General features: G+C 40.1%; 1 protein-coding gene and 1 pseudogene across 1 annotated transcript in view; one reads left to right on the top strand and one right to left on the bottom strand.

Moving 5' to 3' along the window:
- Positions 1-25,043, top strand: part of CFAP58 (cilia and flagella associated protein 58) — a 94,340-nt gene that overhangs the window by 11,186 nt on the left and 58,111 nt on the right. The window contains exons 4-9 of the mRNA XM_045191300.2: positions 10-166; positions 1,035-1,229; positions 3,775-3,912; positions 5,844-6,003; positions 9,518-9,600; positions 12,704-12,895. Of these exons, the coding sequence (XP_045047235.1) occupies positions 10-166; positions 1,035-1,229; positions 3,775-3,912; positions 5,844-6,003; positions 9,518-9,600; positions 12,704-12,895 (925 nt within the window). The remainder of the gene's footprint in view (positions 1-9; positions 167-1,034; positions 1,230-3,774; positions 3,913-5,843; positions 6,004-9,517; positions 9,601-12,703; positions 12,896-25,043) is intronic.
- On the bottom strand, positions 2,003-2,117 carry LOC139440884 (U4 spliceosomal RNA; annotated as a pseudogene).

The following is a 25,043-nucleotide window of genomic DNA, read 5'->3' as shown; positions in this document are numbered from 1 at the left end:
CTTTTTTAGTATCCGAGATTTACTGAAATTCAAAGAAGAGGTGACAAAGGAGCGAGACCAGCTCTTGTCAGAAGTGGTGAAATTACGGGAGTCCTTAGCTCAGACCGCTGCCCAGCAGCAGGACATGGAGCGAGGCAGAGAGGAGGTCGAGCACACCATCAGCCAGGTCAGCCCCGCCAAGGAGGGCACCATGAAGGGGCGTTACCGTCGGGGAAGATGTTTAGTCCTTCCCCAGTCTCCCTCTCTCGCCTTTACCCCTGCTGCCCGCAGGAGGCACTCACTGTGCTGCGTGTTTCTCTGGCTGGTTCTCACAAGGGCAGTTTGACTGGAGTCACTCTTCTCATCTGTCTCAGAAGTCACTGAGGTGGGGCACTGCTTCCAATTCTGGCCCAAGAAGGCATCTCCTGTGAAGACCAGGGTGCCCTGCATCTGGGGGTGGTGAAAGTAGTTCCCTTGACCCTTTTCCACTGTAAGCAAGCCGTCTAACTGAACCCTTCCAAACACTTACATTAAGTCAGAAGTCAAATAGATAATAGACAATATAAGTCCCGTCTCTAGGAGAAAAACATGAGACTTTTTTGAGCGTGAGGTAAGAGAAAGGCCTTTTATAGAATTTGGATACCATGATAAAACTATAGTGCTTTCTTTAGCAATATCCAGTACTCATATAAAAAACCAATTTCATATTTAGGCCAGTTGGCTATATTTTAGTTCGTACCCATTGCCGGAGACTTGGATGAGTTCCTTCCATGTTTAACTTCTCTAGATTCTGGGCTTAATTGGATTTTATACCTTCTTTGTGGGTTTGTTTCCGCCATCAGGGTGGACATTTAGTGTCAAGGCTCTGAAAAACAAAACGGAACGTTCTCGATAAGTTTGTACATTGGGGTTCAAAGAGGACTGTCCTCCAGGGGAAATGCTTCTACAAAGTGACTGCCCTGGAATGAAGGGTCTGAGGGGCAGGGGCTCCGCTGGTTGAGACCTGTCCTGGGGAGGGGTTCATCTCTTCCTGCCTGTCCTTTCTGTGCCCATAGTTCCAACAAGAAATCCAGCAACTTCAGAATGAAGTTATGAGGGAGACTCGAAAGAAGGAAAAGCTGGAGAAAGAGCTGAAGCAGATTCAGACGGACATGGACACCAGGCAGACAGAGATTAAGGCCCTGCAGCAGTACGTGCAGAAGAGCAAGGAGGAGCTTCAGAGGCTGGAGCCGCAGCTGAAGGAGCAGAAGGTGTGTGGGGTGCCGGCTGCCCTGAGGGTCCCCACAAAAACAGGAACAATGCCTTGGTTTGTGGTCTGTCGGCACGTGTTGTATTTTCTTTGGAAAGCAGCAAACTCCCTTCACTCTAGATGCTGGTAACAAGGACACTTAGCGCTTTGAATGGCTCTTATAGGTAGAGATGTGCCCTTCTTTTTATTTTTGGCTCCTAGAGGTTAATTTCTTTTTAATCTTTTGTTAATGTACAATATAATAGACATAGAAAAGTGTGTAAGTCCCCAGTGTATAGCTTGATGAATTTTTTCCACTTGGTTTCCTGAATCCAGCCCAAGTTGATACACTACCCCAGTTACCGCCTTGCGTCCCCTCCTCCAGAGGTCACCTCTGTGCTGAGTTCTGAGCGGAGATGAGTTTTGCCCATTTTTGCACCTTACAGAAGTGAAATCACGCAGGTGTACTCTTCTGTGTCGATTTTCCTTGGCTCCACATTCCGTCCGTGAGACTCATTCATGTTGTTGCCCCGTGGTTATAGGCATGCACGGTCCAGCATGGTAGTCACTAGCTGCATGTGACTATGTGAATTTGTTAGTTAAAATTAAAGAAAATAGAACGTTCCATTCTTGGGGTTGCACTGGTACCATTTCAAGGTGCTCAACAGCCAGATGTGACTGCAGATACCATCCTGGATAGCCCGGAGAGGTATGTGGCATCCTGGCAGAGAGTCCGAATGGACAGAGCTCAGTACATTGACTCTCATACTGCATAGTATTCCATTGTGTGATTATAACATGATTGACTTTTTACAAGTTTGTTTATTTTTTACTTTATTTTATTTTCAATTAGCAGTAATCCTGCCTCGGATAAACCTCACTGGCTATGATACAGCCATGATGTGAAGCATAACAGGTTTATTTTTAACTTTCAAGTTTAGGGAACCATACTCAGTCTTTATACACTTTAAATAAGGTCCTTTTTTTTTTTTTTAACATTTCCCCTGTAATAGTGGTTTAAGGTAACTTAGTAATAAGTCTAGCTGTCATTTCTCATTTCTTAAAGAAGCAATTCATGTAATTGAAAAAAAGTCATTTCTTGAAAATATTTTCTCTGAGGAAGTTTCCAAAGAATTGCCAAGCCATATAGCATTTTTCTATTTAAAAAATAGATATTAGAACACATTTCTTTGTCAGTTGCTTTATTTATTTTATATAGAGCCAGAAATAAAATAGATAACATACAATGTATAGTATCCTTGAGAAAAATATGAGAGTTCTTTGAGCATGAAATCTGAGAGAATTTTGGACATCATGATAAAACTATAGTGCTTTGTTTAGCAATATCCAGGACTTGTGTCAAACAATTCCATTTTTAGCATAGCCAGCTGTATTTTATTTGGTCCCAATTGTTGGGAAATTGGATGGATTCTTTTCATGTTTAACTCTCACTTACATGACAGTTACACTGACCCTTGAACTGCATGGGTCTGAACTGCATGGGTCCACTTAGATGCAGATGTTTTTCAGTAAATACACAGTTGGCCCTCCTTATCTGCTAGTTTCATATGCGCAGACTGAGCAAACCGTGGATCAAAAATAGTGTTTTTGATCTGCAGTTAGGAATCTGCAGTTAGGGACCCACAGTTGCAACCGGCTGACTGTATGTACTGTTTGGTGCCATTTTATACCAGGGACTGGAGCATCCATGGATGTTGGTATCCTAGGGGGTCCTGAAACCAATCCCTCCCTGGATCCTGAGGGGCGACTATAGTTAAGTTTTGGGGGAGTCAAGAGTTTATACATGGATATGTGACTGTGTGGGAAGGGTACCCCTGACCTTTGGGTTGTCCAAGGGTCAGTTTTATGGGTCTGTCTTCTCTCTTCTTTTCCCTTCAGCCCATTTGAGATCCTTCCATCTCCCCAATTTTCTCCCAATAGAAATGGCCCCCTAAAATCTAATCCTCTGTTTTTATAATATTCATAGTCAAGGTATGGAAGAAGAAAAGCCGGCTGACATTGAACTCAGGCAGATAGAAATCATTCCATTGCTGTTGCATGGTTTTGACTTAAGTTGGATTAAAGGGGAACTGTCTCTGTGTTGGTGTCAGTGAGTGGTTCTGTTCCGGAAAATGTAGTAGGCGTGTTAATGCAGGATTTGCTTCTGAAGGTGTAGCTTCTAAGACCCACAGCAGATAAACCTCGTTTGAATCTCTAACTCATTTGCAATGATTATAGCAATTGTTGTGTATGCAAAGCCTGCCAAATGGCAAACAGGTATTAAAATATTTATCTACCACCTGTGAACATGACTTCCCAAGGCTCTCAGAAAGAAAATGACTCTCCCTGTGTTATTCATTATAAGGCGTCATTTTCCTCAGCCATTTAACATGCATCATATTTGAGTGGGTTAGTGCTTTCACTGGGGATAAAGAACCATTTGTACAAAGACAAAAACAGCATGGCTGCTGTGACTGTCCCAGGAGGTTTGTGAGGCTTCCTGTGTGGATACACAGATATTGTAATCAGATTAAAAAGCATTAACCAGCTCTTTCTGCCTCTTCCAGATATTGAATGAGAGAGCTGCAAAGGAACTGGAGCAGTTTCAGATGAGAAATTCTAAACTTCAGCAAGAGAACGAACAACACAGTTTGGCTTGTGAGCAGCTATGCCAGGAAAACCAGCAGAAGGCATTGGAGCTCAAAGTAACCATCAAGTGATAGATCTCTCTCCCTCATTCCCTTTTAATACAGGTTTGCCATGTGGTTGAGCCCTTGGTTCTATAACTTGCATTAGCCTTGATACATCAGACAGGCGCAAGCCTACTGTGTTTGCTTTATGCCTGGAAGCAGACAGTGTGTAGCTTCCATTCTTCCTTACAAAACTGCAAACTTGATTATTGATCATACGATTATGCGAATGCTTTCCAAAGCTAGCTCAGATGTTCATCTCCGTAACTTAGCTTTTCAAGTCACCGGCTGCCCAGAGCTAGAAGCCATTTATGTGAGTGAATAGCAAAGAAGTCTGGTCACATTTTATTACCTGTATGGAGAAGGTGGAGTGGGTGGGGTGGGGGATGGACTGGTTCTGTTGGGTGCTTACTTCCAGGATTGTAGAAGCATGATTTTTGCTCTGTCCAATGCAAATTTCCTATTCTTCTCCCTCTTCTCCTTGAAGCGCACTTGCAAATTAAGTTTGGACAACAGTTTTATGCTTGGGTACATAGTTTATGCCTACATGCTTAACAGAGCAGCTTTATTTTTATCGCTAATTCTAAAAAATCTGGAAACCCTACTCTGAGTATGTGACAATATTGGGTATAAAGTGAGTGGCCAATCAGGAATAATACTTAGATTTGAGTAGTGAGTCATACAGTTTTTGCATCACAGGCCCTTTTGAGAATCTGTCAAAAGTGTGTGGACGTGCGCACACACAGGCACACACACTTATTCTACATCTTGTGTCTTGTTTTGCGTGCCATCTCAGAGTCTCCAGAATTTTTCTGAAGTCTAAGCATGGGCTCTGGATTAATAATTATTGAACTAGAACATATTGTTGTAAGTGAAAGGGACTTTAGGTCAATTAATATGGATGCTGTAGGACCTGGGGCTGAGGAACATGTAAAGCAGTCCAGAATGGTTTGGCTGGAAACCATTCTTTATGAGAGTGCTGTAAGTGGAAGCAGAAAAGAAACGACTACGTAAGGCAAAATAATATATTAGCCCTTAAGGTGAAATTAAAGTACAAGTACTTATACCATTAATTCTCCCCTTTGATAACATGAATGGGGTACCTTGAAAAATGATAGATTTTTGTCACCAGATCCTGAATGGACGGGATTCTGCTTCTACCAATAATCGGAGGATAAGATGCTCAGTCAAGTTCCGTCTCTTCAATGTCAAGAGCTGGGGATAATTGTTAACCTTTATTTGCAGAAGTGTCATTGGTTGCTTTCCCAGTAATTTCTAAGAATGGCAACATTTTGAAATATGCATTTAATTTGAATTTTAAAAAAACTCATAACACTTGAAGTCCATAGACAAAAATATGGTGCTTCCTGTTGCTAGAATTGTTGTTTTGTTACCTTCGGGTATTATGAAGACTTACACATTAATGCTGCCCTGTCTACCTGTCTGTAGGTACACCCATAGGTTAACATGCTCTGGGGAAGAAGAGTCCCCCTGTCGTGTGTGTATTGCGCTGCAGTGGCCATGTGGGTGCAAAAGTGCATTTGAATATCTTATCGCACGTTAATAACTTTCTGAGAGAGATCACTTCGTGAGTCTGAAAACTGCTAATAAATATAATATCTGTACACAAAATTCACACATTTATGATATATACAGCTCAGCATTCTTATCTTCTTTGATTCAACATTTTGGGGTACCTTGAGACATCAGGTTTAATCAGTTTTTTAAATTATTTTTAGCTTATTTAGTCACATATTTTATTCAGAGAATAGGGTTTTTCCATTTCTCTGAACACTGAACAGTAGGTGTTTTGATTTAAGCTGACAGGACAACTTCACGCTGACACAGGAAGGATTTTCTTTTGTTGGTTTTGAGTTTGCCATTGTCCAGTTGCAGACCCTGTATGCATGGAGTGTCCCTTGTTAATTCTCTCTCACTAATTGCAGGCCAAAGAGGAGGAAATCAGTCAGATGCGCATTGACATCGGGAAGCTCAACAAAATCAGAGAGCAAATCCACAAGAAACTGCACCAGATTGAAGATCAGAAGGCAGAAGTGGAACAGCACAAGGACACTCTGAAAAATCAGATCTTGGGATTAGAGAAAGGTAAGCCAAGAATCATTTTGTGCTTTTTTTAAAAAAGCTTTTTTTATTGTACTTTTTCCCATGACCACTTAGCTCCCTCACATTCTTTCCCCTCCACAATCACCACTCGGTTGTCCATGTCCATCATTTAAAAAAAAATTGTTTATAAACATTTCATTGGTGACTAATGTCATCCAGCAACCCAGGGCTCTGTGAGCACACACCCAAACCAGGCCAGATGAAATCAGCAAGACAACATTCAAACTCGTGGGTGGGCAACAGGGAGGAAACGTCATTTTGAATACCTTAAAAAATTCTTCCACAGACTATATTGGCACACGGGGTAAATCCAGGGCAAAGCCTGCTCAGTATTTGTCAGTGGGGTCAATAACATCTATATATACTGCTAGGTCTGGGTTCTACGTGACTTGTAGCAGTAGTCCCTTTTCCCATAGAGGACAGAGGATAAATTGAAGGGAGTGTCCCCCAGTAGCAATATTTGAGGCAATGTTGTTCCAGGACCAGTGGGACAAAAATAAATAGCTTCTAATTTCTATTCCCTGTTAGTGCTTTACCATAGGGCAAATGCTTGTTCTACCAGCTGTCCCATTGGCCTAGAGTGGAAAAATGTAAGTGCTACAGAATGCTGCACAGCATAGAAAAATCATTACGGATACAAACGCTGGAGTCATGTCTGCCTAGGTTCAGATCCCACCTCTGTCATGTTTAGCTGTTGGGGGATAAAATTAACTAATACACATGAAACATGTGAGGACAAGTGCCTGGCACACAGTAAGTGCTTAGTGAAGGTCATCTATTGTTATCCGGACATATTACTACTTATGTAAGTAATAAGACAGACTACCATCTCATTCTGAAAAAACGTAATTGAAAATAGGGTATGCTAGTTACATTTGGTGTGTCAGAAAAAGTTCTAGACTTGGAGACAGAGGATGGCGGCTGAATTCTGACTAGACCAGACCACGTGAGCCGGGAACACTACATTCACCCACTGAGGGCTGCCGTGAGTTGTAATCACTGATGACATACGTAAAAGCATAAAAACTTACATATAGGTAAAATCTAAATCTCCACATGAGATTGTTAGAAACATTCGTCATATAAACTTTGAGAAGGGCAGCTATTTTTTTCTTCTAAGACATCTGGGAAAAATCTTTTATCTTGACAGTTTCTCCATCCACTTATTTTTTTCATTCAATAAATTGAGTGCCTACTATGTGCAGGCACTATGCTCTGCATTGGGTGCATGGAGGTTGCTGCCTTCAGCATGCGCACAGTCTGGCAGCAGTTGGCAATCCTATGTCCACAGCAACAGCTCAGAAGAACAACAGAACCCCTAGACCTTGTTTTGTAATGGGCGTGGTGACTTTCAAATACGCCCGCATTTAAATTTCTGTATTTTTGCTTGCAGTAGGTCTAAGCTTTGAAAAAAAATTTACATATTTAGTGTTGAGCCCAATTCTTCATCCTGAAATCAGGTTTACAGAGGTCATCACACTCTCTCTTCGTGTGACTTTGTAGACATCACTAACCATTATTTCTTCTCCGAGACGTCTTCCTTTTCATCTGCCTGATCAAAGAGTGGCATTGTACATGCTGTGTATGAGGACAGGTCCTCCATATGTTTTTATACCACAAATCCCAAGAAATGAACTGAGAAACTGCCAGAGCTAACAAGAGTTGAATATGATGGCAGGTTATAAAGTAAATATATCGATATCAATTGCTTTCTTTCGTACAAAGAATCAGTTAGAATATATGATGGGAAAACTCCCTTTTGCAATAGCAACTAAAGTAATAAAATATCTATGAATAAAGTTACCAAGATATCTGCAAGACCTATATATTAAAAGTGCTACAGAATTCTATTGAGGGATGCAAAGGAAGGCTTGAAAAATGGTGCGATATACCAAGTTCCTGGATGAGAAAACTTAATGTAATAACGATATAAATCTGTCTAAATTAATCTATATATTTAATATTTCCCATAAAAATTTCACTAGTTATATTGCTGGGACTCGAAAACTGATTCTAGAGTTCTTCAGAAGAATAATCATGTGACAATAGCCATAGAATTCTACAAGAGTGATGAGGGAGCATTTGCCTTACCAGGTGTTTAAGTGTAATATAAAGCTTTAGTAATTAAATAGTAGAGTGAAGATGTCTAAATAAACAGATCCGTGGAAAAGATTGGAAAGGCCACAGAAAGACCCAAGATTATCATTTAAGATAAAGGTGTTATTTCATACAAGTGTGCAGTATGGATTGGTTATTTAAAAAATGGTAGCATGACAATAAGTTACTTTTGGGGGGAAGAAATTAACACCGAATATAGAAACCATAAAGTCAAGATTGAGGAGACTTAGTGAAATAAAAGCTATTTTTTTAATGTACCAAAGACTATATATAAAGGCAGATTAACCAAAATATTGTCGAAGAGTTAGTAAGCTTATTATACATAAAGAGTTCTTAAAAATCCACAAAAAGGATAAACAATTCTTGAGAAAAGTGGACAAAGGGGAAGTGTGGGCAATTTGAAGAACAAAAATACAAATAAATGGTCATTAAACATGAAAACTAGTCAACTAGTAATCAAAGAAAAGTAAATTAAATATAGGCATACTGGTTTTAATAATCTATCAAATTGTCAAATATCAAAGAGAATGATAATACCCAATGATAGTTTGGGTGTGGAATTAAATTGCTATTAATTTTCTGGAGAGAAATTTGGCAGTAGGAGAGAAATGTCGTCTTTTTTTTTTGAAATCCCCCTTGGTTCAGGACTACCACTTCTAGGGTAACAAATAAACAAGAACTTTCACAGGATTGCTGCTTATAATTACAGATAAATAAATAAAATAGAAGCAACTTAAATGTTAAGAATGGGGATTAGCTAAATAAATTACACATTTTCATATAGTGAAATATGTAGTAATTAAAAATTTTGATGTAGATGCACATTTATAATATAGAGAGGCGTTCATTTTATGTCTGTTAATTGTAAAAGCAAGTTACAAAACAATATGTGTAATGCGATTTACTTCTGGCATATGTATGTGAATGTATATATTTATAATTATACACATATATACTTTGCATAAGAAAAAATCTGGAGATATGTCAAAATCTAAATAGATTGTGGTTGATTTGAAAATTTCTTTTTGCTTATTTCCATTTCTGATTTCTGTGTTTCTAATTACTTGTATAATAAGAAAGATTTAAAAAGACTAAACTTTCTGGAGTCAGAGAATCTGTGCTTCCAGTCTCAGCTCTGTCACCCGCTGGCTGCAGACCCTTGGCATGTGGCTCAGTCACGCTACGCCTGAGCTTATGTCTGCTTGCGGTGACATGGAGGACCTGTCTCAGTTATAATGAAGGCTGTGTAACGGTTAATGAACTGCAGTTGTATAACTACAGATAAACCCATAAAGCAGCTTTGTATCTCTTTGGCTTTGGCAGATTCTCTTCTAGGTTGACTTCATATTCATTGTTATTTATCTCTCTGGTGCTTTAGAGGTGGAGGCTTCAAAGAAGCAAGCAGAACTTAATAAGAAAGCAATGGATGAGCTTATGAGAGAAAGGGACATGTTAAATAAGGTGAGTTTGTTACGGTAACATTGGTAAATGTCTTTCTTTAGTGCTCTAATATCTGTTCATACCAGGTTTTGTGGGGAAAGGAAACTCTGAGGCAAACAAAAGTAGATTAGAATAAATAATGGTGCTCAATTCTCCTCTAAGCAGCTGTCTGCAGTACCACATTCACTGGCTGGGATTTGAAACTGCATTATCAACGGTGAGCACAAAGGAACTTAGGAGAATTATCATGTAAATTAGCAGGTTATTTCAGTGTTTTGCAGATTCTGTTTTTATTGCTGGTGTGCTTTTGGCATCCAAACTTGCCAAAGTTGATCAAAATTTCTGAATTTAATATCTATAATCTGCAACTTTGGCTAATCTGGAAAATAAAACTGACGGCTAATGAAATTTTAACTTCGAGGTGTTAGGTGTCGGGATGGCTGGTTGGTGATATAAAGTCTCTAACTTTGCCTCCATCTTTTCAGGATTGTTGGAGGGTTTGGGTTTTGTTTCAGTTCTCACTTCACCAGTCTCTGAGCTCCACGTAGCCCAAAGCTGAGGGAGGGGTTGGAGGAGCGTGAGGCCTGGAGATCCTTCATTTAAGGCAAGACTCCCACCCACCTTTTTCCTCCTCTCGTCCTTCCATTGAGAGTCACTTGTTGGTAGGAGATTAACTTCTTTCAAAGGTATAGGATGAACTTTCCTGCTCAAGGATTTCCTTCGGGGATGAGAGAGCGATTGGCCAGGTGTAGAGTGGGGAGGCTGCTTCCTAACCAACAGCCTCACGGCTTCTGGCCAAGACAGCTTCATCTCATCAAAGTGGATACAACCTATGAAAAGTTCACTCTGACTCTTCATTATTTCTTTGAGTTCCCCAGAATTGAACAAATGTTAACAGAACAGGTTACCCTTTGGCTGAAAGTAGACTATTTAGTGAATCTCAGGAAACTGTAGATTAAAGATCTTTACATGCAGAGCACTCCTTAGGAAAATCATTGATTTTTTTTTTTTTTGCATAATCCTGGAAACTGTTTTTTCTTTTTTCTATAAATTTGTGCATGTAAACAATATTATCGGATTTAGATGTTTAAATTTATTTTTAACCTGCACTATATTTAGTCCCTTTATATTTTATATGTAATGGTAAAGAACCAATAGATTCTCTGCCACAATAGAACACATAGCACAGCATTACTTTTACATTTATTTGTTCGATTTGACTAATGACAGGTCCTCCCTTAGGACAAGGTATACTTTCTTTCTCTTTCCTGGCCATCGCGTCCTTAGTGCCCGCCTAGCACAGTGCTCCATCTCCTGTAGGTGTGCAATCAATTTTTGTTGACAATACAGTCTTTCCCCACTGGCTTGAAATGCCACCTCCACTGACGGATGACTGACATAGTTTTGACAGGCAGCAATGCTAATATATTTTAGTTCTTTCAGTGTCCTCTTGAAGTGGCTTTGTCTTTCACAGAGCAAATGTTTAGTTCAGTATTGTAAATCAAGTTCATCTTTTCTGTTTTCTACATCGTTACATAAGCAAGGTTTAATGTGCGTTTTACCTGCTTCCGTTTCAGTGCTTTTCAGGCCTGGCTGCAGGTCTGATCGGTTAGATTGGGAAGGGACTACGAGGGGTCTCATGGAACCCAGGAACTGACAGCAGCCTGGCCTGGCATTCTTGAGATACACAGAAAGCCCTCTCTCTTCACCACTAGAGTTCAGCTGAGTCTTTGCTTTATTCCTCTCTTTTCGTGCAGATTGTCTTGCTCTGTTTCCCAGTCCGTATGGCAGGAAAATGGCTGTTGTTGGTAGTTCCCAAGTTTCCATCTTCTAATGGGTTGCAAAAATGGAAGGGCACTATTTCAGCAGTTGCTAAGAAGGGTCATTTAGTCCACTCAACTATGGCTAGAGCAGCAGACTCTCCTACATGAGTCTGGCTACCAGACTTGGGTGCTGTGAGCTCTGTGTTTCAGAAGACAACCTGACTTCTTACACAGCCAGGCCAAAGGCTTTCCATGTCAGCATCAGAAATCACCAGTGCAGGTTCTTGTTATTTTTTTTTTAAATATAAGTGCCTGTGTTCCATTCCAAATCCATTCACAATTTCTGGAGTTCAGATACAGGCATATACATTTAAAAAAACTGGGCTAATTATTTTTTATTGTGTTAAAATACACATAAGACAAAATTTACCAATAGTGACATTTAGTACATTCACCACTATCTAGTTCCAGAATATTCTCATTACCCCAAAAGGAACCCTTGTTCCTGTTGAGCAGTTACTCCCCACTCCTCCCATCTCCTAAAACTACTCCTGGAAACTACTAATTTGCTTTCTGTTTCTGTGGATTTAACAATTCAGGATACTTATATAACTGGAATCATCTTATATGTGGCCTTTCATGTCTGGTATCTTTCACTCAGCATAATCTTTCCGACCTTCAATCACGTTGTGTTCCTTTTTCTAACCGAATGATATTCCACTGTATGGATGTACCACATTTCCATGGTCTCTTCACCAGTGGATGGACATTTGGGTGTTTTCCATCTTTGGCCTTTTGTGACTAGTGCTACTATGAAGACTCACGTGCACTTTTTTGGTTGGAATACCTGTTTTTGATTCTTTTGGGTACATTAACAGGAATGAAATTGTTGGATTGTATGTTAACTCTAGGTATCTTCATTTTTAATAAGGTGGTTTTAGTTTACTTTGTAGTCAAGCTCTGTTACATGATTAGTTTAGTTGTTCTAAGCTCACAAGGAAAAGACTAGAGCTGGGATGGAGGTCAACTTTGGGGCCAGCCAGCCCTGGGTTCAAATCTTGGCTCCACCATTCCTCTGTTATATGAACTTGTAGGCAAGTAGCGTAACTTCTGTTTCCTGGGAGCAACATAGTGCTTACTTCCTAGGGATGTTGTGGTTACTTAGTGCATTTATAGGAGTGTTTAAAGTATCTTGTGCAAAATTAACACAGCAGCTCCTAATAAGTTATAGAGAATACGATTGTCTTTACTCATCTTGAAAACAATGCATCTAATTGTTTTAGGGTTGAGGCAGGGTAAACTTAACCCCAAATCCCCAAACATTTTGAGTAATGAAGTTGCTCTGCTGTTACTATTTTTAGAATATTCTCAAGGCCGTCAATTCGACCCAGAAACAGACAGAACTGGTAAAGCTCCATGAGCAGGCCAAGAGGAACCTGGAGGAAGAGATCCAGAACTACAGAAATGAGGCTCAGAAGCAGAGAAAGATCATCTTTCAACTGGAAAAGGAGAGAGACCGGTACATCACTGAAGCCAGTGATCTCACCCGAAAGGTACGGAAGGTGCTCCTCGGTGACGTGGGCGGAGGGAGGAGCTGCACGTTCCTTCTGATCGTCACATTTCTGGTCGTCCCCCTGCCACAAAGATGATTTATTTATTCAGATTTCAGCTTGCGGTTCACGTGAGTATGTAAGAGGAATGGTGCTGACTGTATGAAAGCTGCCCGGAGCTGATCTGGGGCCAGACAGTGAGATGGGCAAAGCTTGTGTTCCGCGATCTCAGTTTCCCTTTTCTGAGCCCCTTCCCTAATTCCCGGGTTCTGCATCCTCCCTGTTGCCCTACTGAGAAAATCATCGTTTTAAAAGACCTCAGATTAGGAGGTGAGTGAATTCTGGCATCAACTAAGTGTGGCACCCATTCAAAGAGCATTTTTATTTTAAAAATATTGTGAACCTAAAACTTCACCAGCGATGGAAATCTTTCCACTGTGCAGCCAAGTTTCAGACTCCACTTCTCGTAAACTGCTTCCCAGGGAGAAGGCTCCGGTGGTCTCTTTAAGAATGACCTCAGGGAGTTGTCCTGGTGCATTGCCTGCATGAAGCATAAGTGGTTAGACGGGTATTGCTTTTGGTGCATTCACAGATGGCAATGAGCAACGGTTTCAGGGTGAGGGCGGGGGCTGGGGAATGAAGAAAAGTTTTAGCTATGAGGCTGAGAAGAGAGTTTGTGAGAAAAGGCTCACTTAATGAGGTTTTCCACCCCTAGCCAAGTGCTGTCTGCTATGATTGCAGAGCCGTGTCTTCCATCTCCTCAGTGAAATCTGCAGTAAATCCTAGTGTTTCCTGATGCTCTTGCATGCTTTTGTTTTGCTTTTTGGGGTGGAATCTCAAAGATGACACGGGGCTCGACAAATACTTGTAAACATAAAGAAAGTGGGAAACAAGTTTTATCTCTTCTTCCTATTTGGACTAAATAAATGCTGTGCAGGTATTTGCAGAATATAAGTTTAGAGAAGTACAAGGCATATGATCCATCCAACCCCAGATGAATCTCATCCCCCCGATTGGGAGCCATTGAAAACCAGCATTTCTCTTCTGACTGAATCATCTGAGGAGCTCCTGTGATTGATTACTGCCTCTAAGAGGGCTAGTTGTCAGTCTAGGCATTCATATTCCCTGGCTCGCGCTAACCCATTGGCCTCTATATCAGTCAGCTAAATTTGTAACAAATCGCTCTCAAATCTCAGGGGTTTATAGCAACAAAGTCCTGTTTTTGCTCACATTCATGGCCCTTGAGGGTCCGCTGCAGCCCTGCTTCGTGTCATCTTCACTCCTACTGACTCTTTTGGGATGTGCTGGCCTCTTCAGAGGGAGAACAGTGTAACAGTGGACCTTCATGATGCTCTCAGAGATTCTCCCGGCAAGGGAAGGGCGCAGGGCTTGTTCACTCATATTCCATTGGCCAAAGCAAGTCACATGGTGAAGCCTGATCATATGCCCTGGGTGGGAATATGATCCTTGTAAAGGAGGGACCTATATGGTGAGGCACTGAATATATCCGAATACATGATCTGTTGCAGCCTCCCTCTTCTCCTTCCTTATAATCCGTCTCTCTCCATTCCTGGCTGCCATTACACTATCAGAGCTAACTGTTAAACATTCTAATGTGCTCTTACAATTACTCCAGACTTGCCAACCTTTGTTACCTGTCTGCCACCTGGGGCAGTGCTTCCTAACATTTTTTGCATCACAGCACATGTAGACGACAACATGTCTGCGGCATGTGGGAATGTGGATAAGACTGTTCAGGGCTGGAGGGGACCAGCCTAGGCATGCCAGCTGCCTGGGTCCCACCTCACCTGGCCATCTGGTGAATAGAGTGAATCAGTATTTTTGTGTATACCTGTCACCCAAGCAAGACACAGCAGTTGGTAGGCTCTGACTTAAAAGACAGAGTCCAAGCTCTTTGTTCTCCCTGGAAGGTCTTCTTTCCCCTTCTCTGCATGGAAAACTCCTATTCATCCTTCACTACTCAGCTCATGTTCATCTCTAAGATCAAGCCTGCTCTGACTCGCCAGGCAGAGCTAGTCACTTCTTAATTTATGGATTTGTTTATATCTTTGGAATGGCACTTATTATCTTCTAGTGTAGTTATTTATTTACACATTTGCTTTTCCTAATTTACAGTGAGCTCTTGGGGGCAAGGCCTTTATCTTACTCATTTTCTCATTTCCAGCATGCTGGTAAATGTTAGGCACCAAGAAATGCTTGTGGAACAGATAGATAGATGATGAATGAGAGAATGCTGGCACTGGTTTTAATATGGGATTGTATATTTTTCTCTGTTTCCTTGTGAAGGAGAGATACTAGTACCAAGTTTTGCTAGTAACTGTTTTTTTCACAAGTTTCCTGATGTTTAACTACACAAGATTATATAATATTGCACCTAAATAATTTAAACACAAGTCCTTAAAATATACTTGTCAGTTATAATTTTTCTCTCTCTTAACCCTGACAGCATATATCTGTTGCTATAGCAACTCGTGTCATCTCTGGGCTTCTTATGAAGGACATAAATGTCTTTTTGCTCCTCTTCATATGTTTGTCTCTCTTTCCTTACCCCTCCTCCTCTGTCACATATACACACACACTATCCCTTATTTCCACAAACAGAAAGTTATCTTTCGTGCGTTCTATTTATAGGGTGTTGAGGAATAATATCAAGGGCTGGGGAGGGTATCATGAAGCTGATATTTCCATTTACTTCTAGAGTGTACCTTGTTCCAAGTTTATCCTTTTGGCCCAGCAATATCTTTTAAAACAGAATCTATGGAAAAATAAGAAATGCAATGATTTTTATAAAAGAACAGTCTTTAAAATAAGTGGTGTTATATTTATTTGGTACAATATTATGTACCATTAAAATCACATGTTTGAAAAATATTTCTAAAGATGGGCAACATGTTCACAGTATGAATCTGATAAAAACAAAATGCAAAATTATACAGGGTGGAGCAAAAAGTAGGTTTACAGTTATTTGTATGGACAATAATATAGTAATTGATAAATAATAATACAAGAGTAAACTGTTTTGCATACTCACAACTGTAAACCTACTTTTGTCTTCCTTGGCATGTAGGGTTTTACCCCAGTTTCATCTGTGTGCATAGGTAATGGATTGGAGTGGTCATGAGGATTAAATGAGGTAGTAGTTATTGTTATTAGTTAGAATAATCCTTTGGCACATAGTAAATGTTAGTAAACATTTCATAAATATAGGAGCGAGTAAGTAAATAAATAAATTTATGGATAAATAGCCCAGCAGTATTTTTAAAGTGGCATTTGAATGTAGCTATTCTCAGCTTATTGTTAAATGCCAGTAAGGTTCAGACATAGACAAAAACTTTTAACAGCATCAAACACTAAGGCTGACATAAAGCCTGATGCTGAAGTAGAAGAGAGAATGGATAAGAATTTTAAAGCCCACAAAGGTGAGCTGAGATCTAACTGGACCTCAACCCATGGTTCCTTGAATTTGCTTCAGAAAAGAGATCACCTGTGAAGAGCTAGAAAGATGCTTTAGAACTCTCCTACCCTCTCTTCCCTGACTCAGTGTCTCTACTGAGCTGGTCACTCCACCTTCCTGGTAGTCAACTGTTTGTGCCCGACTTTTAGGGCAATTATGGCGAACCCAAAGAATGAGTGGGAAGGCAGTGATGGTGCATGCTGAAGATGGTGGCTCAGGGATGTGGTAGGGCAGAGAGCATCACCCCTGAAAGTGGGGCATACTAGGAGTTACAGTTTTCCATAGGCTACATCAGAGGGATAAGGAATAGACATTTGGGCCCTGGGGCTCCTCCAATGTCACTAAATAAAAGAACACTAGAGGTTGGGTAGCAGACAGGGCTCTCCACACCACTGTGTTTCCACCTCTAGTTTTGTGCATTCCATCACCATCCTGTGATACCTTAACAGAGCTGCTCCTAGGGTGCAATAAATCCTACCTTGCTCAAGGATGAATAAAGAAAAAAGCAGCTTAATGGGGCCTATCGAAAAAATATGCATTTGAAGCAAGAAGGAGAATGGCTTGAGGAAGCCCCAGGGTAAAAGCCTGGCTTTGAAAGTTCCTCTGTGGGAAGATACTTAGGTTGAACCCTCTGAAATGGCCATTTTTGTAAGTGAAAAGCAGTTGATGCTCAGTGATTTCCTAAGGCTCAACCTAATGGAAGAAAATGCTGAGAAGATGTTTGGCTTCCTCCAAAGAGTATAAGTATACACAAAAATAGTGTCAGGTTTCACCTAATGTAAAGAAGAGTGTTTGTTTAGCAAAATACCTTGATCCTTGCGCTGCTCTGAAAGGTGAGGTCCACTGCGCCAGAGTGAATCAAAGGAAAGTAAGAAAAGTAAAAGAAATTGGGGGCAGGGGGAGGAGGGAAATGTGGAGGAGATGTGAAAGGATGGGAGAGGAGAGCAGACAACACTGAAGTCAAAGCAGTAGGTTGGGTTCTCCTGGAAGAGGGGACCAGCGGGGAGTACCCAGGGGTACGCCCCGCATTGTTTGGTTTTAATTCTTCACTGTGCTCTGTGCCTCAAACCTTCGGATGCATCAACTGCATGTCTGGATTGCACCGTGGAGCGGGGAAGACATAGGGGGGTGGTAGAAGTGAGGGAACACATCCTAGAAAGCGATCAGTATGTGCAAGAGACAAGGGGCCAAAGGATAGTCTAGAATTCTATGGAAACAGAAGATCAAAGCCATAATAAATAGGGGAAATATAGTTCTGTCCCAAATTCCTACCTCACAGAATGGGGATTCTAGACTTTTTGTTGTTGTCCTTAAGGGCAGGGTGACCCCAGAAGGATATATGTCTGACTATCTTTGGGTGGTAAGTCTGAGATGACATTACCTCCAGGGTAAAGCAAAGATAAAATAAAGTGAAAGAGATGGGTAAGATAAGGAGCAGTTGTAAAGAGACTAAAAAACAAACAAATAAAACCCAAACAAGATGAAAACAATGGCGAATTTAAAATCCACACTGAAGTTAGTGAAGAACAGAACCGATGTTGTAGAAATGGAATCAGTGGAAGGCAAACCTGAGTGGTTCTCCTGGAACAGCAAAGGGGAAAAAAATGAAAGATGAAAATTTTCAAAGAGGAGATAGGAAATAAGAAGTTAGAAAATAGAAACCAGCTTATTGACTGTTGGTCCCTGATGGTGGAACTGAGCCCCAAATCAGAGGTGTGATGGGAAAATATTTTCTGGAGATGAGGGGAGCGCTGTGCAGTCAGTGACAGGAGAATCTCATAGAGACTTGCCCTGGAAGAAAGCTGTGTGAGAGCGTGTGTGAGTGTGAGTGTGTGTGTGTGTGTTTGCTGTTTATCTGCAGTGATAACGAAAAGCACTCTCTGAGAATTAGGCAAGAAGATAAAGCAGGAGCCTAGTTACCTTTGTATTTTCATAGGAAAAGGAGTAGAAGGGAATGTACCAGCATATGAATTATGGTTATATCTGGGTAGTTTGTATAGATACAGATTGTTTGAATTTCTTTGTTTTGTGCTTTTCATATTTTTAAAATTTTCTAAAATGATTATGTATTACTTTAGTATCCTGTTCCCCCAAAAGAAAAAACATTAATAAAATCTTGCCCTTCATTCAAGGACCAAATCAAATGCCACTTTTCCCAAGGAGCCCCACTAAAAGTCACCCCTATAGCCTCTCTGTACTTGATTCACCTGCCTGGCAGTCGAGGAAACCCTGGTAACTTACTGGTGCTTGCATGTGCTTCGCTCTACTCACAAGCTCCCTGCGGGCCAGGCTTATTCAATTCTGGGCTCTTCCTGTTGCTTGTTCACTAAATAGCTATGCACTCAACTATTTTTTGAAAGAATGAATGGATGCCTAATTAGAAGTCTGATTAACTAGTCAAAGACTTATGTTTAGGTGTCTATAATAAATTCTTCAATAATATGTGTATCACTATGGCCTGCCCTCCCTTTAAATTCATTTGAAACATGTTGTCACAACGGACAATGTTATCTGAATTATCCTTGGCAATTTTAGGTGGGTGACTTCTGGAAAGGTCTCTTTTTTTTTCTGGACCATGAAAACAGTATCAAAATTTGCCTTCTGTTTTATTCTTTATAGAGGTAAAAGGTGAAATTTAGAGGCTAGAAGCCTCTTTACATTTTATTAATGTAAACTGGCACTTGCAAATGAGAAAGAAGAAGATCCCCTTTTGTGCCAGAACTGGGTGGCTCAGAATCCCAAACCTTTTCTTACGTGTTTGTCTCAGTGGACGTTTGCTGTAATATTGCTGCATGATAAACAGCCATCAGATCTCACTGGTGGGCAGACTTAAGCACTTATTTCTCACGGACACACCTGCAGTTGCCTGGTGGTCAGGGGATCTAGGCTGGGCTTACCCGGGCTTGACCCAGGGCAGGGTGCTGGGTCCAGTTTTGCTTTACGTGTTTCTCATCCTCCAGGATGCGTGGTATTCTCTTGGAGAGCGGAAGGAATGCAAAGGACAAATCCAACTGCACAAGGACATTTCATGGCACTCGATCTGCCTAACGTTCTCTGACATCCCATTGGCTCTGGCAGGTCGCAAGTCCAGGCCCAACCTCAACAGCAAGGGCAAATAGACTCCTTCCACGGAGGGGATGGGGGCAGGGAGAGGGAGTGCATGTTTGTGGAGCCATAAAATAATCTATTAGAGTGTTTCAGCGCTTTTTTATCCAAATGATTTTTCCTCTGCTGCACTCTGAATTTTACCACTCAGATAAGTTGAGAGGTACTGGGTATGACATTACGAGTGTGGTCCACCATATTTACTCTTTTTCTGAACTGTTACAAATTCTCAGTAAAACCATTTCTAGTTAATTAGTAAGTCCGAGGAGCATTTTGCACATTGTGTACTTGGATCCCTTTAGGACCCCTCTTTATTGATTCTAAATATTAAACTTCTGGCCTTTGCCCCCCAGATATTTTACGTGTCCAAAAGCAGTCTTTTATAATGCATCCCTACTTACAGGTGCCTTAGCTCTCTGCTTATTTGCCTAAAGAGTGTCAAGCAAAGCTCTTCTAGACCGAGGTTCCAAGAAATGAATAATAATGTGCTTTCAAGGGCTTGGAAGTAAGTGAGGAAAGCAAAAGATCAAAGAAATATTGTTCACTGAATAGACAGTTCATAACGAAATGAAGCTCCTGCTTCTTTGGTATTTATTTGAAGTTTTATACAGAGCATCTTTAATGGGCTAGAACCCTGGAGAGGAGCTTCAAGGGGACATACACAAATTATAAGCTTTTTGTATTACAATAAAAGAAGTGTGTTATGGATCACTATTTTCCTGCAGAACAGAATATGATCCATAGAAAAATCAAACTGACTTACTAAGTCCTGATAAAACAGTATGACATAGTGCTAACCGATCAGGATACTCTATTAGCATTCATGAGATGATTAAATTATGATATGCTAGGCACCTATATGGCGGCACAAATACGCATTTTTTCACTCAGATCCTCATAATGGCCCTCTGAGGTAGCTATTACATGACTATATCCATCATTATATGATATAATGTAATATATTATTAAAAGAAACATAGATATGCTGCTATACATTTAATACAGAGGCTAAAACAAGAAAGCAAGAAAATTAAGATTTAAAATTTCACATGTCTGGGCACATAGGTCCTTTTTTTCAGAGAGTGAGTTTTTCAGTTTCGTTATGAAGGTAAAAGGCATTGTCAGCATTCAAACCATTGACACTGAGTCAGAAAAACTTATTTGAGAAGATTATTGCACTGATATTTCATCAAATGCAAGTTAAAGGGTTCCAAATTCAGTGACCTACTTTCTTACCCTGCCTTCGTCTGTATAATGTTTTGACTACGCTGCAGCTTTCCATAATGCGTTATTGATTTTTATCTCAGTCTTATTTCTATTGGCAGGTTGTTTTAACAGAAAAAGAAAAGGTAGAAGGAGTAGGTTATAAACTGGGACTGCACCCTGATAGTGCACCATAAGCATTTTCTGGGCTCCTCTGAAGCCGGCCTACAAATACTGGGAGATCCAACTCCCTGACTGTAATAAAACTTTCTATATTTGGGTGTGATTTATCTCATGAGTTGGTTTGAGATATCTAAAATGTAATCAATTAATTAACCTCCAGCCCCATGCTGGCATCCCACATTCTCTGATAAACCGTTTTGAACTGGGGACATTTTGCTGACTAAAAGTTTTGCTCCTAAGTAGTTAAGTAACACCCCACACATTTTATGAGTTTTCAGGACTGGAACTTCTGGGTGGCATTGCTTTGAATGATTTCCATCAAAACAAATTGGTCCCCAACTTAAATGGCTTTGTAAAGTGTTTTTTTCCTTAGTATCAATACTTTCCCCCCCACCTATTGTGATTTAACTTAAATGCCTTTGATCTTCTTGGTATCACATTGGGTTCCTATTTCTTGGTATCATGTTGGGTTCCTATTACTTCCAGCATCAAGAATGCAGAAGCGAGATTGTGATTTTGTGCACTGTATGGCAGAGAGATGCATCCTGTTAGTTGGATGGCTAGAAAAGAAATGCTCTTGACTGCATCCTTTCTCTGGAGCATTATTCTGTCTGTGCAAAGGATTGTGCTTGTTATTACATCTCTCAGAGTGATTGAAGAAGGCTTTTTTTCTTTTCTCTGATGTGCTGCTTGATATTCTGAATGCCGATCATGTTGTTCAAAGGGTCTTCAGTCTATTCACTTCAACGACACCAAAAAGGCGATCATGGTCATAAAAAGATTACATTATAGGCCAAGAGAGCATCTTTCTTTAAAAAAAAAATAAAGCAAGTAACAGATCCAGTCACAGAAACCTTATTCAGGTTTCACATTTATTCCATTGTAGTCACTAGTGGTGGTATGCTGAAAGGCCACCTGCTACTAATTAAAAAAAATTTATTGTTGTTCAATTATAGTTGTCCCTATTTTACCCCCACTGCTCTCCCCTGCCCTGCCCATGCCCCATCCCACATTCAATCCTCTGCACCCCCTGTTGTCTTGTCCATGGGTCCTTTATATACTTGTTCCTTGACTTGACCCTTCCTTTTCTATTCCCCATTATTGCCTCCCCCCTCCTCTCTGGTTACTGTCAGTTTGTTCTTTATTTCCATGTCTCTGGTTCTATTTTGCTTGCTTTTTTGTTTTGTTGATTAGATTCCACTTATAGGTGAGATCATATGGTATTTGTCTTTCATCTGCTGGCTTATTTCACTTAGCATAATGCTCTCTAGTTTTATGCATGCTGTCGCAAAGGGTATAAGCTCCTTCTTTCTTTCTGCTGCATAGTATTCCATTGGGTAAATGTACCATAGTTTTTTGATCCACTCATTTGCTGATGGGCACTTAGGCTGCTTCCAGCACTTGGCTATTATAAATTGTGCTGGTATTAACATTGGGGTGTATAGGTTCTTTTGCATTGGTGTTTCAGAATTCCTAGGGTATACTCCTAGCAGTGGAATCACTGGGTCAAAAGGCAGTTCCATTTTTAGTTTTTTGAGGAAATTCCATACTGTTTTCCACAGTGGCTGCACCAGACTGCATTCCCACCAACAGTGCAGTAGGGTTCTCTTTTCTGCACATCCTCACCAGCACTTGTTGTTTGTTGATTTGTTTATGATGGCCATTCTGACTGGTATGAAGTGGTATCTCATTGTGAATCTAAAGATATGGATCAAAGAAATGATGAAGAAGGAATGGTATTTCTTTTCATTTCAGATCTATCCACATGCTTCTTCCCTAGATGGCCTAGTCTCAGATCTTCTAATTTTGTTCATTCCAGGCCCTGGACCAACCTTCCATGCCTTCACCACATTTCAGTGGTGAGAATATATCTATATCTATATCTCTATATATTCTTACCTTGGGCCACTTTCTTTCCACACAAAGTGGTGATGGCAAATAATAATAAAACAATAAAAAGAAAAATATGTTGTACAACTCTAGTTGCATAGATTTACAAAATTAGTTGAAACAGATAATTCTTATTCTCTCAAAAATATGTGTATATTTTAAGGTTTGACTCAAGAAGAAGTAGAAAATGTGGAAAGATCAATAACTATGAAAGCCACCAAAAAAACTGAGAGAAAATTAGCTCCAACATTGTCACTGAGGGCCTAATGATTATAAAATTGAGCTTCTTCAAACTTTTAAGAATCAGATAATTCTCAGGCTTTAAAATATTTTTTTTTATAAATTTAGAAAAAGTGCTATTTATGCACTTTGTATTCTTTGGGATAATATTGATTGGCATTTATTTTGTTTGTTTGTTTATGCTATTATAGTTGTCCCCATTTCCCCCCTTTTGTCCCCCTCCACCCAGCCCACCCCCACTTCTAAAGTCATTCCCCACACCATTGTCTATGTCCATGGATCCTTCATATATGTTTTTTGACTAATTCCTTCACCTTCTTTCAAGCAGTCCCCACCTCCCTCCTCCCCTCTTATAGCTAGCTATCAGTCTGTTCCATGAATCTATGCCTCTGGTTCTATTTGGCTCGTTCGTTTATTTTGTTCATTAGATTCCACTTATAAGTGAGATCATGTGGTATTTGTCTTTTACCAACTGGCTTATTTCACTTAGCATAATAGTCTCCAGTTCAATCCATGCTGTCACAAAAGGTAGGAATTCCTTCTTTTTCTCTGCTATGTAGTATTCTACTAATATGCCCCATGCCTTCTACAGTGATAATGAATAGAGTCCAGGCCTAGGAGAGAACTTGGGGTCTGAGGTTGGAATGGTTAAGGAATCAGAAGGCAGAGGCAGTTTCCAGAAATTATGTAAATGCCAAATATTAACTGCTTGGATAAGAGGGGTAGGACCATCTTCAGATTCATTAACCTTCCAGTGTTTGAGTCTCTCATAACATTATGTGTATCTCAGTTTCCTGGATGTATCCATTCCTCGATTATTCATTTTATGGTTGAGTCAGTCACTAGAGGTGAACTTGAGGTTAGGAAAGGAGTCTTATTCTTCTTTACATCACTAGTGCTTTTACAGTGCCTGCTGTAGATAAGTCCTCAGTACCTGTTCATTGAGTGAGTGAATAGACGGGTGAGTGAATGAATAAGTAAGTGAAGAGAAAGGGACTCTATTCATTTTTTGAAACTAGCAGAAGTCTTGATTTTAAAATAGAATAAAAAAGAAAGCAATAGACTTAGATCATTTATGAATATGTATGCAGAATCCCAAGTGAAATTCTAGCAAACCAAATGCAACAGTGCATTGAAAGAATCACCCAGTATTACCAAAGAGAGTTTATCCTGAAACTGCAAGGAGAGTTTTCTGTTAAGAAAACCATTGCTGGCAGTATGGAAATGTAAAGCGTTACAGCCATTTTGGAAAACAATCTAGCAATATCTATTAAAGCTTAAAAAGATCTATATCTTTTGAGCCAGATACGCCACTCCTGGGAATCCATCCCAACAGAAGTAAAAGCACAAGTGAAGGAAGTTAAAGGACGTATGCACAAAAATGTTTATTGCAGCATGGTTCGGAGTGGCAAAAAGATGGAAACCAAGTTAATACCCCTCAGAGGGGAAGAGCTAGGCGTATGATGCTACACCCGCACTGTAGAGTATTAGAGCTACTCCACATGGTTTCCACAAAGTATTACTCAGTGAGAAAAAGCAAGGTGCATACAACTATTAGCACAGTGAATTTCTGTGTTGTATCTCAGTGATCATAGCCATAGCCAGATTGGCTGATGGCTGGCATTTCTACTAGCTGCCACCCTACGATAAAAATCTCTGTGTGTCCTGAACCGATGATTACAGATGGGCTGTTTGACCATCTTCAAATACTTTCTCCGCCAGGTCCTCATGAACATGGAAGACATAAAAGTTGCATAAAAAGAAATAAAAAATAAAAACAAAACACCAAAAGCAAAACAAAGGAAAACAAACAAATTCTTGTATCTGTATATGTACTAGTTGAATAGCTGTGAGTGATATTACTTCTTTGACTTCAATTTCCTCATTTGTAAAATTGGGATGATGATAATGTCTATCTTACAGGTTTTTGTGAAGATTAAATGTGTTAATACATATGTGTAACATGCCTGGTACATAGAGAGTACCTGAGAAATATTAGCTATTGTTATGATGATGATGTTACTAGACCTGAATTGAACATGCAGAATTCAAAGA

This window comes from Desmodus rotundus, chromosome 4 (genome assembly GCF_022682495.2).
Source record: "Desmodus rotundus isolate HL8 chromosome 4, HLdesRot8A.1, whole genome shotgun sequence".
Classification (NCBI taxonomy): Eukaryota; Metazoa; Chordata; class Mammalia; order Chiroptera; family Phyllostomidae; genus Desmodus; species Desmodus rotundus.
Note: the sequence above shows the minus strand (reverse complement) of the source record. Positions and strands in the feature narration are given on the sequence as shown.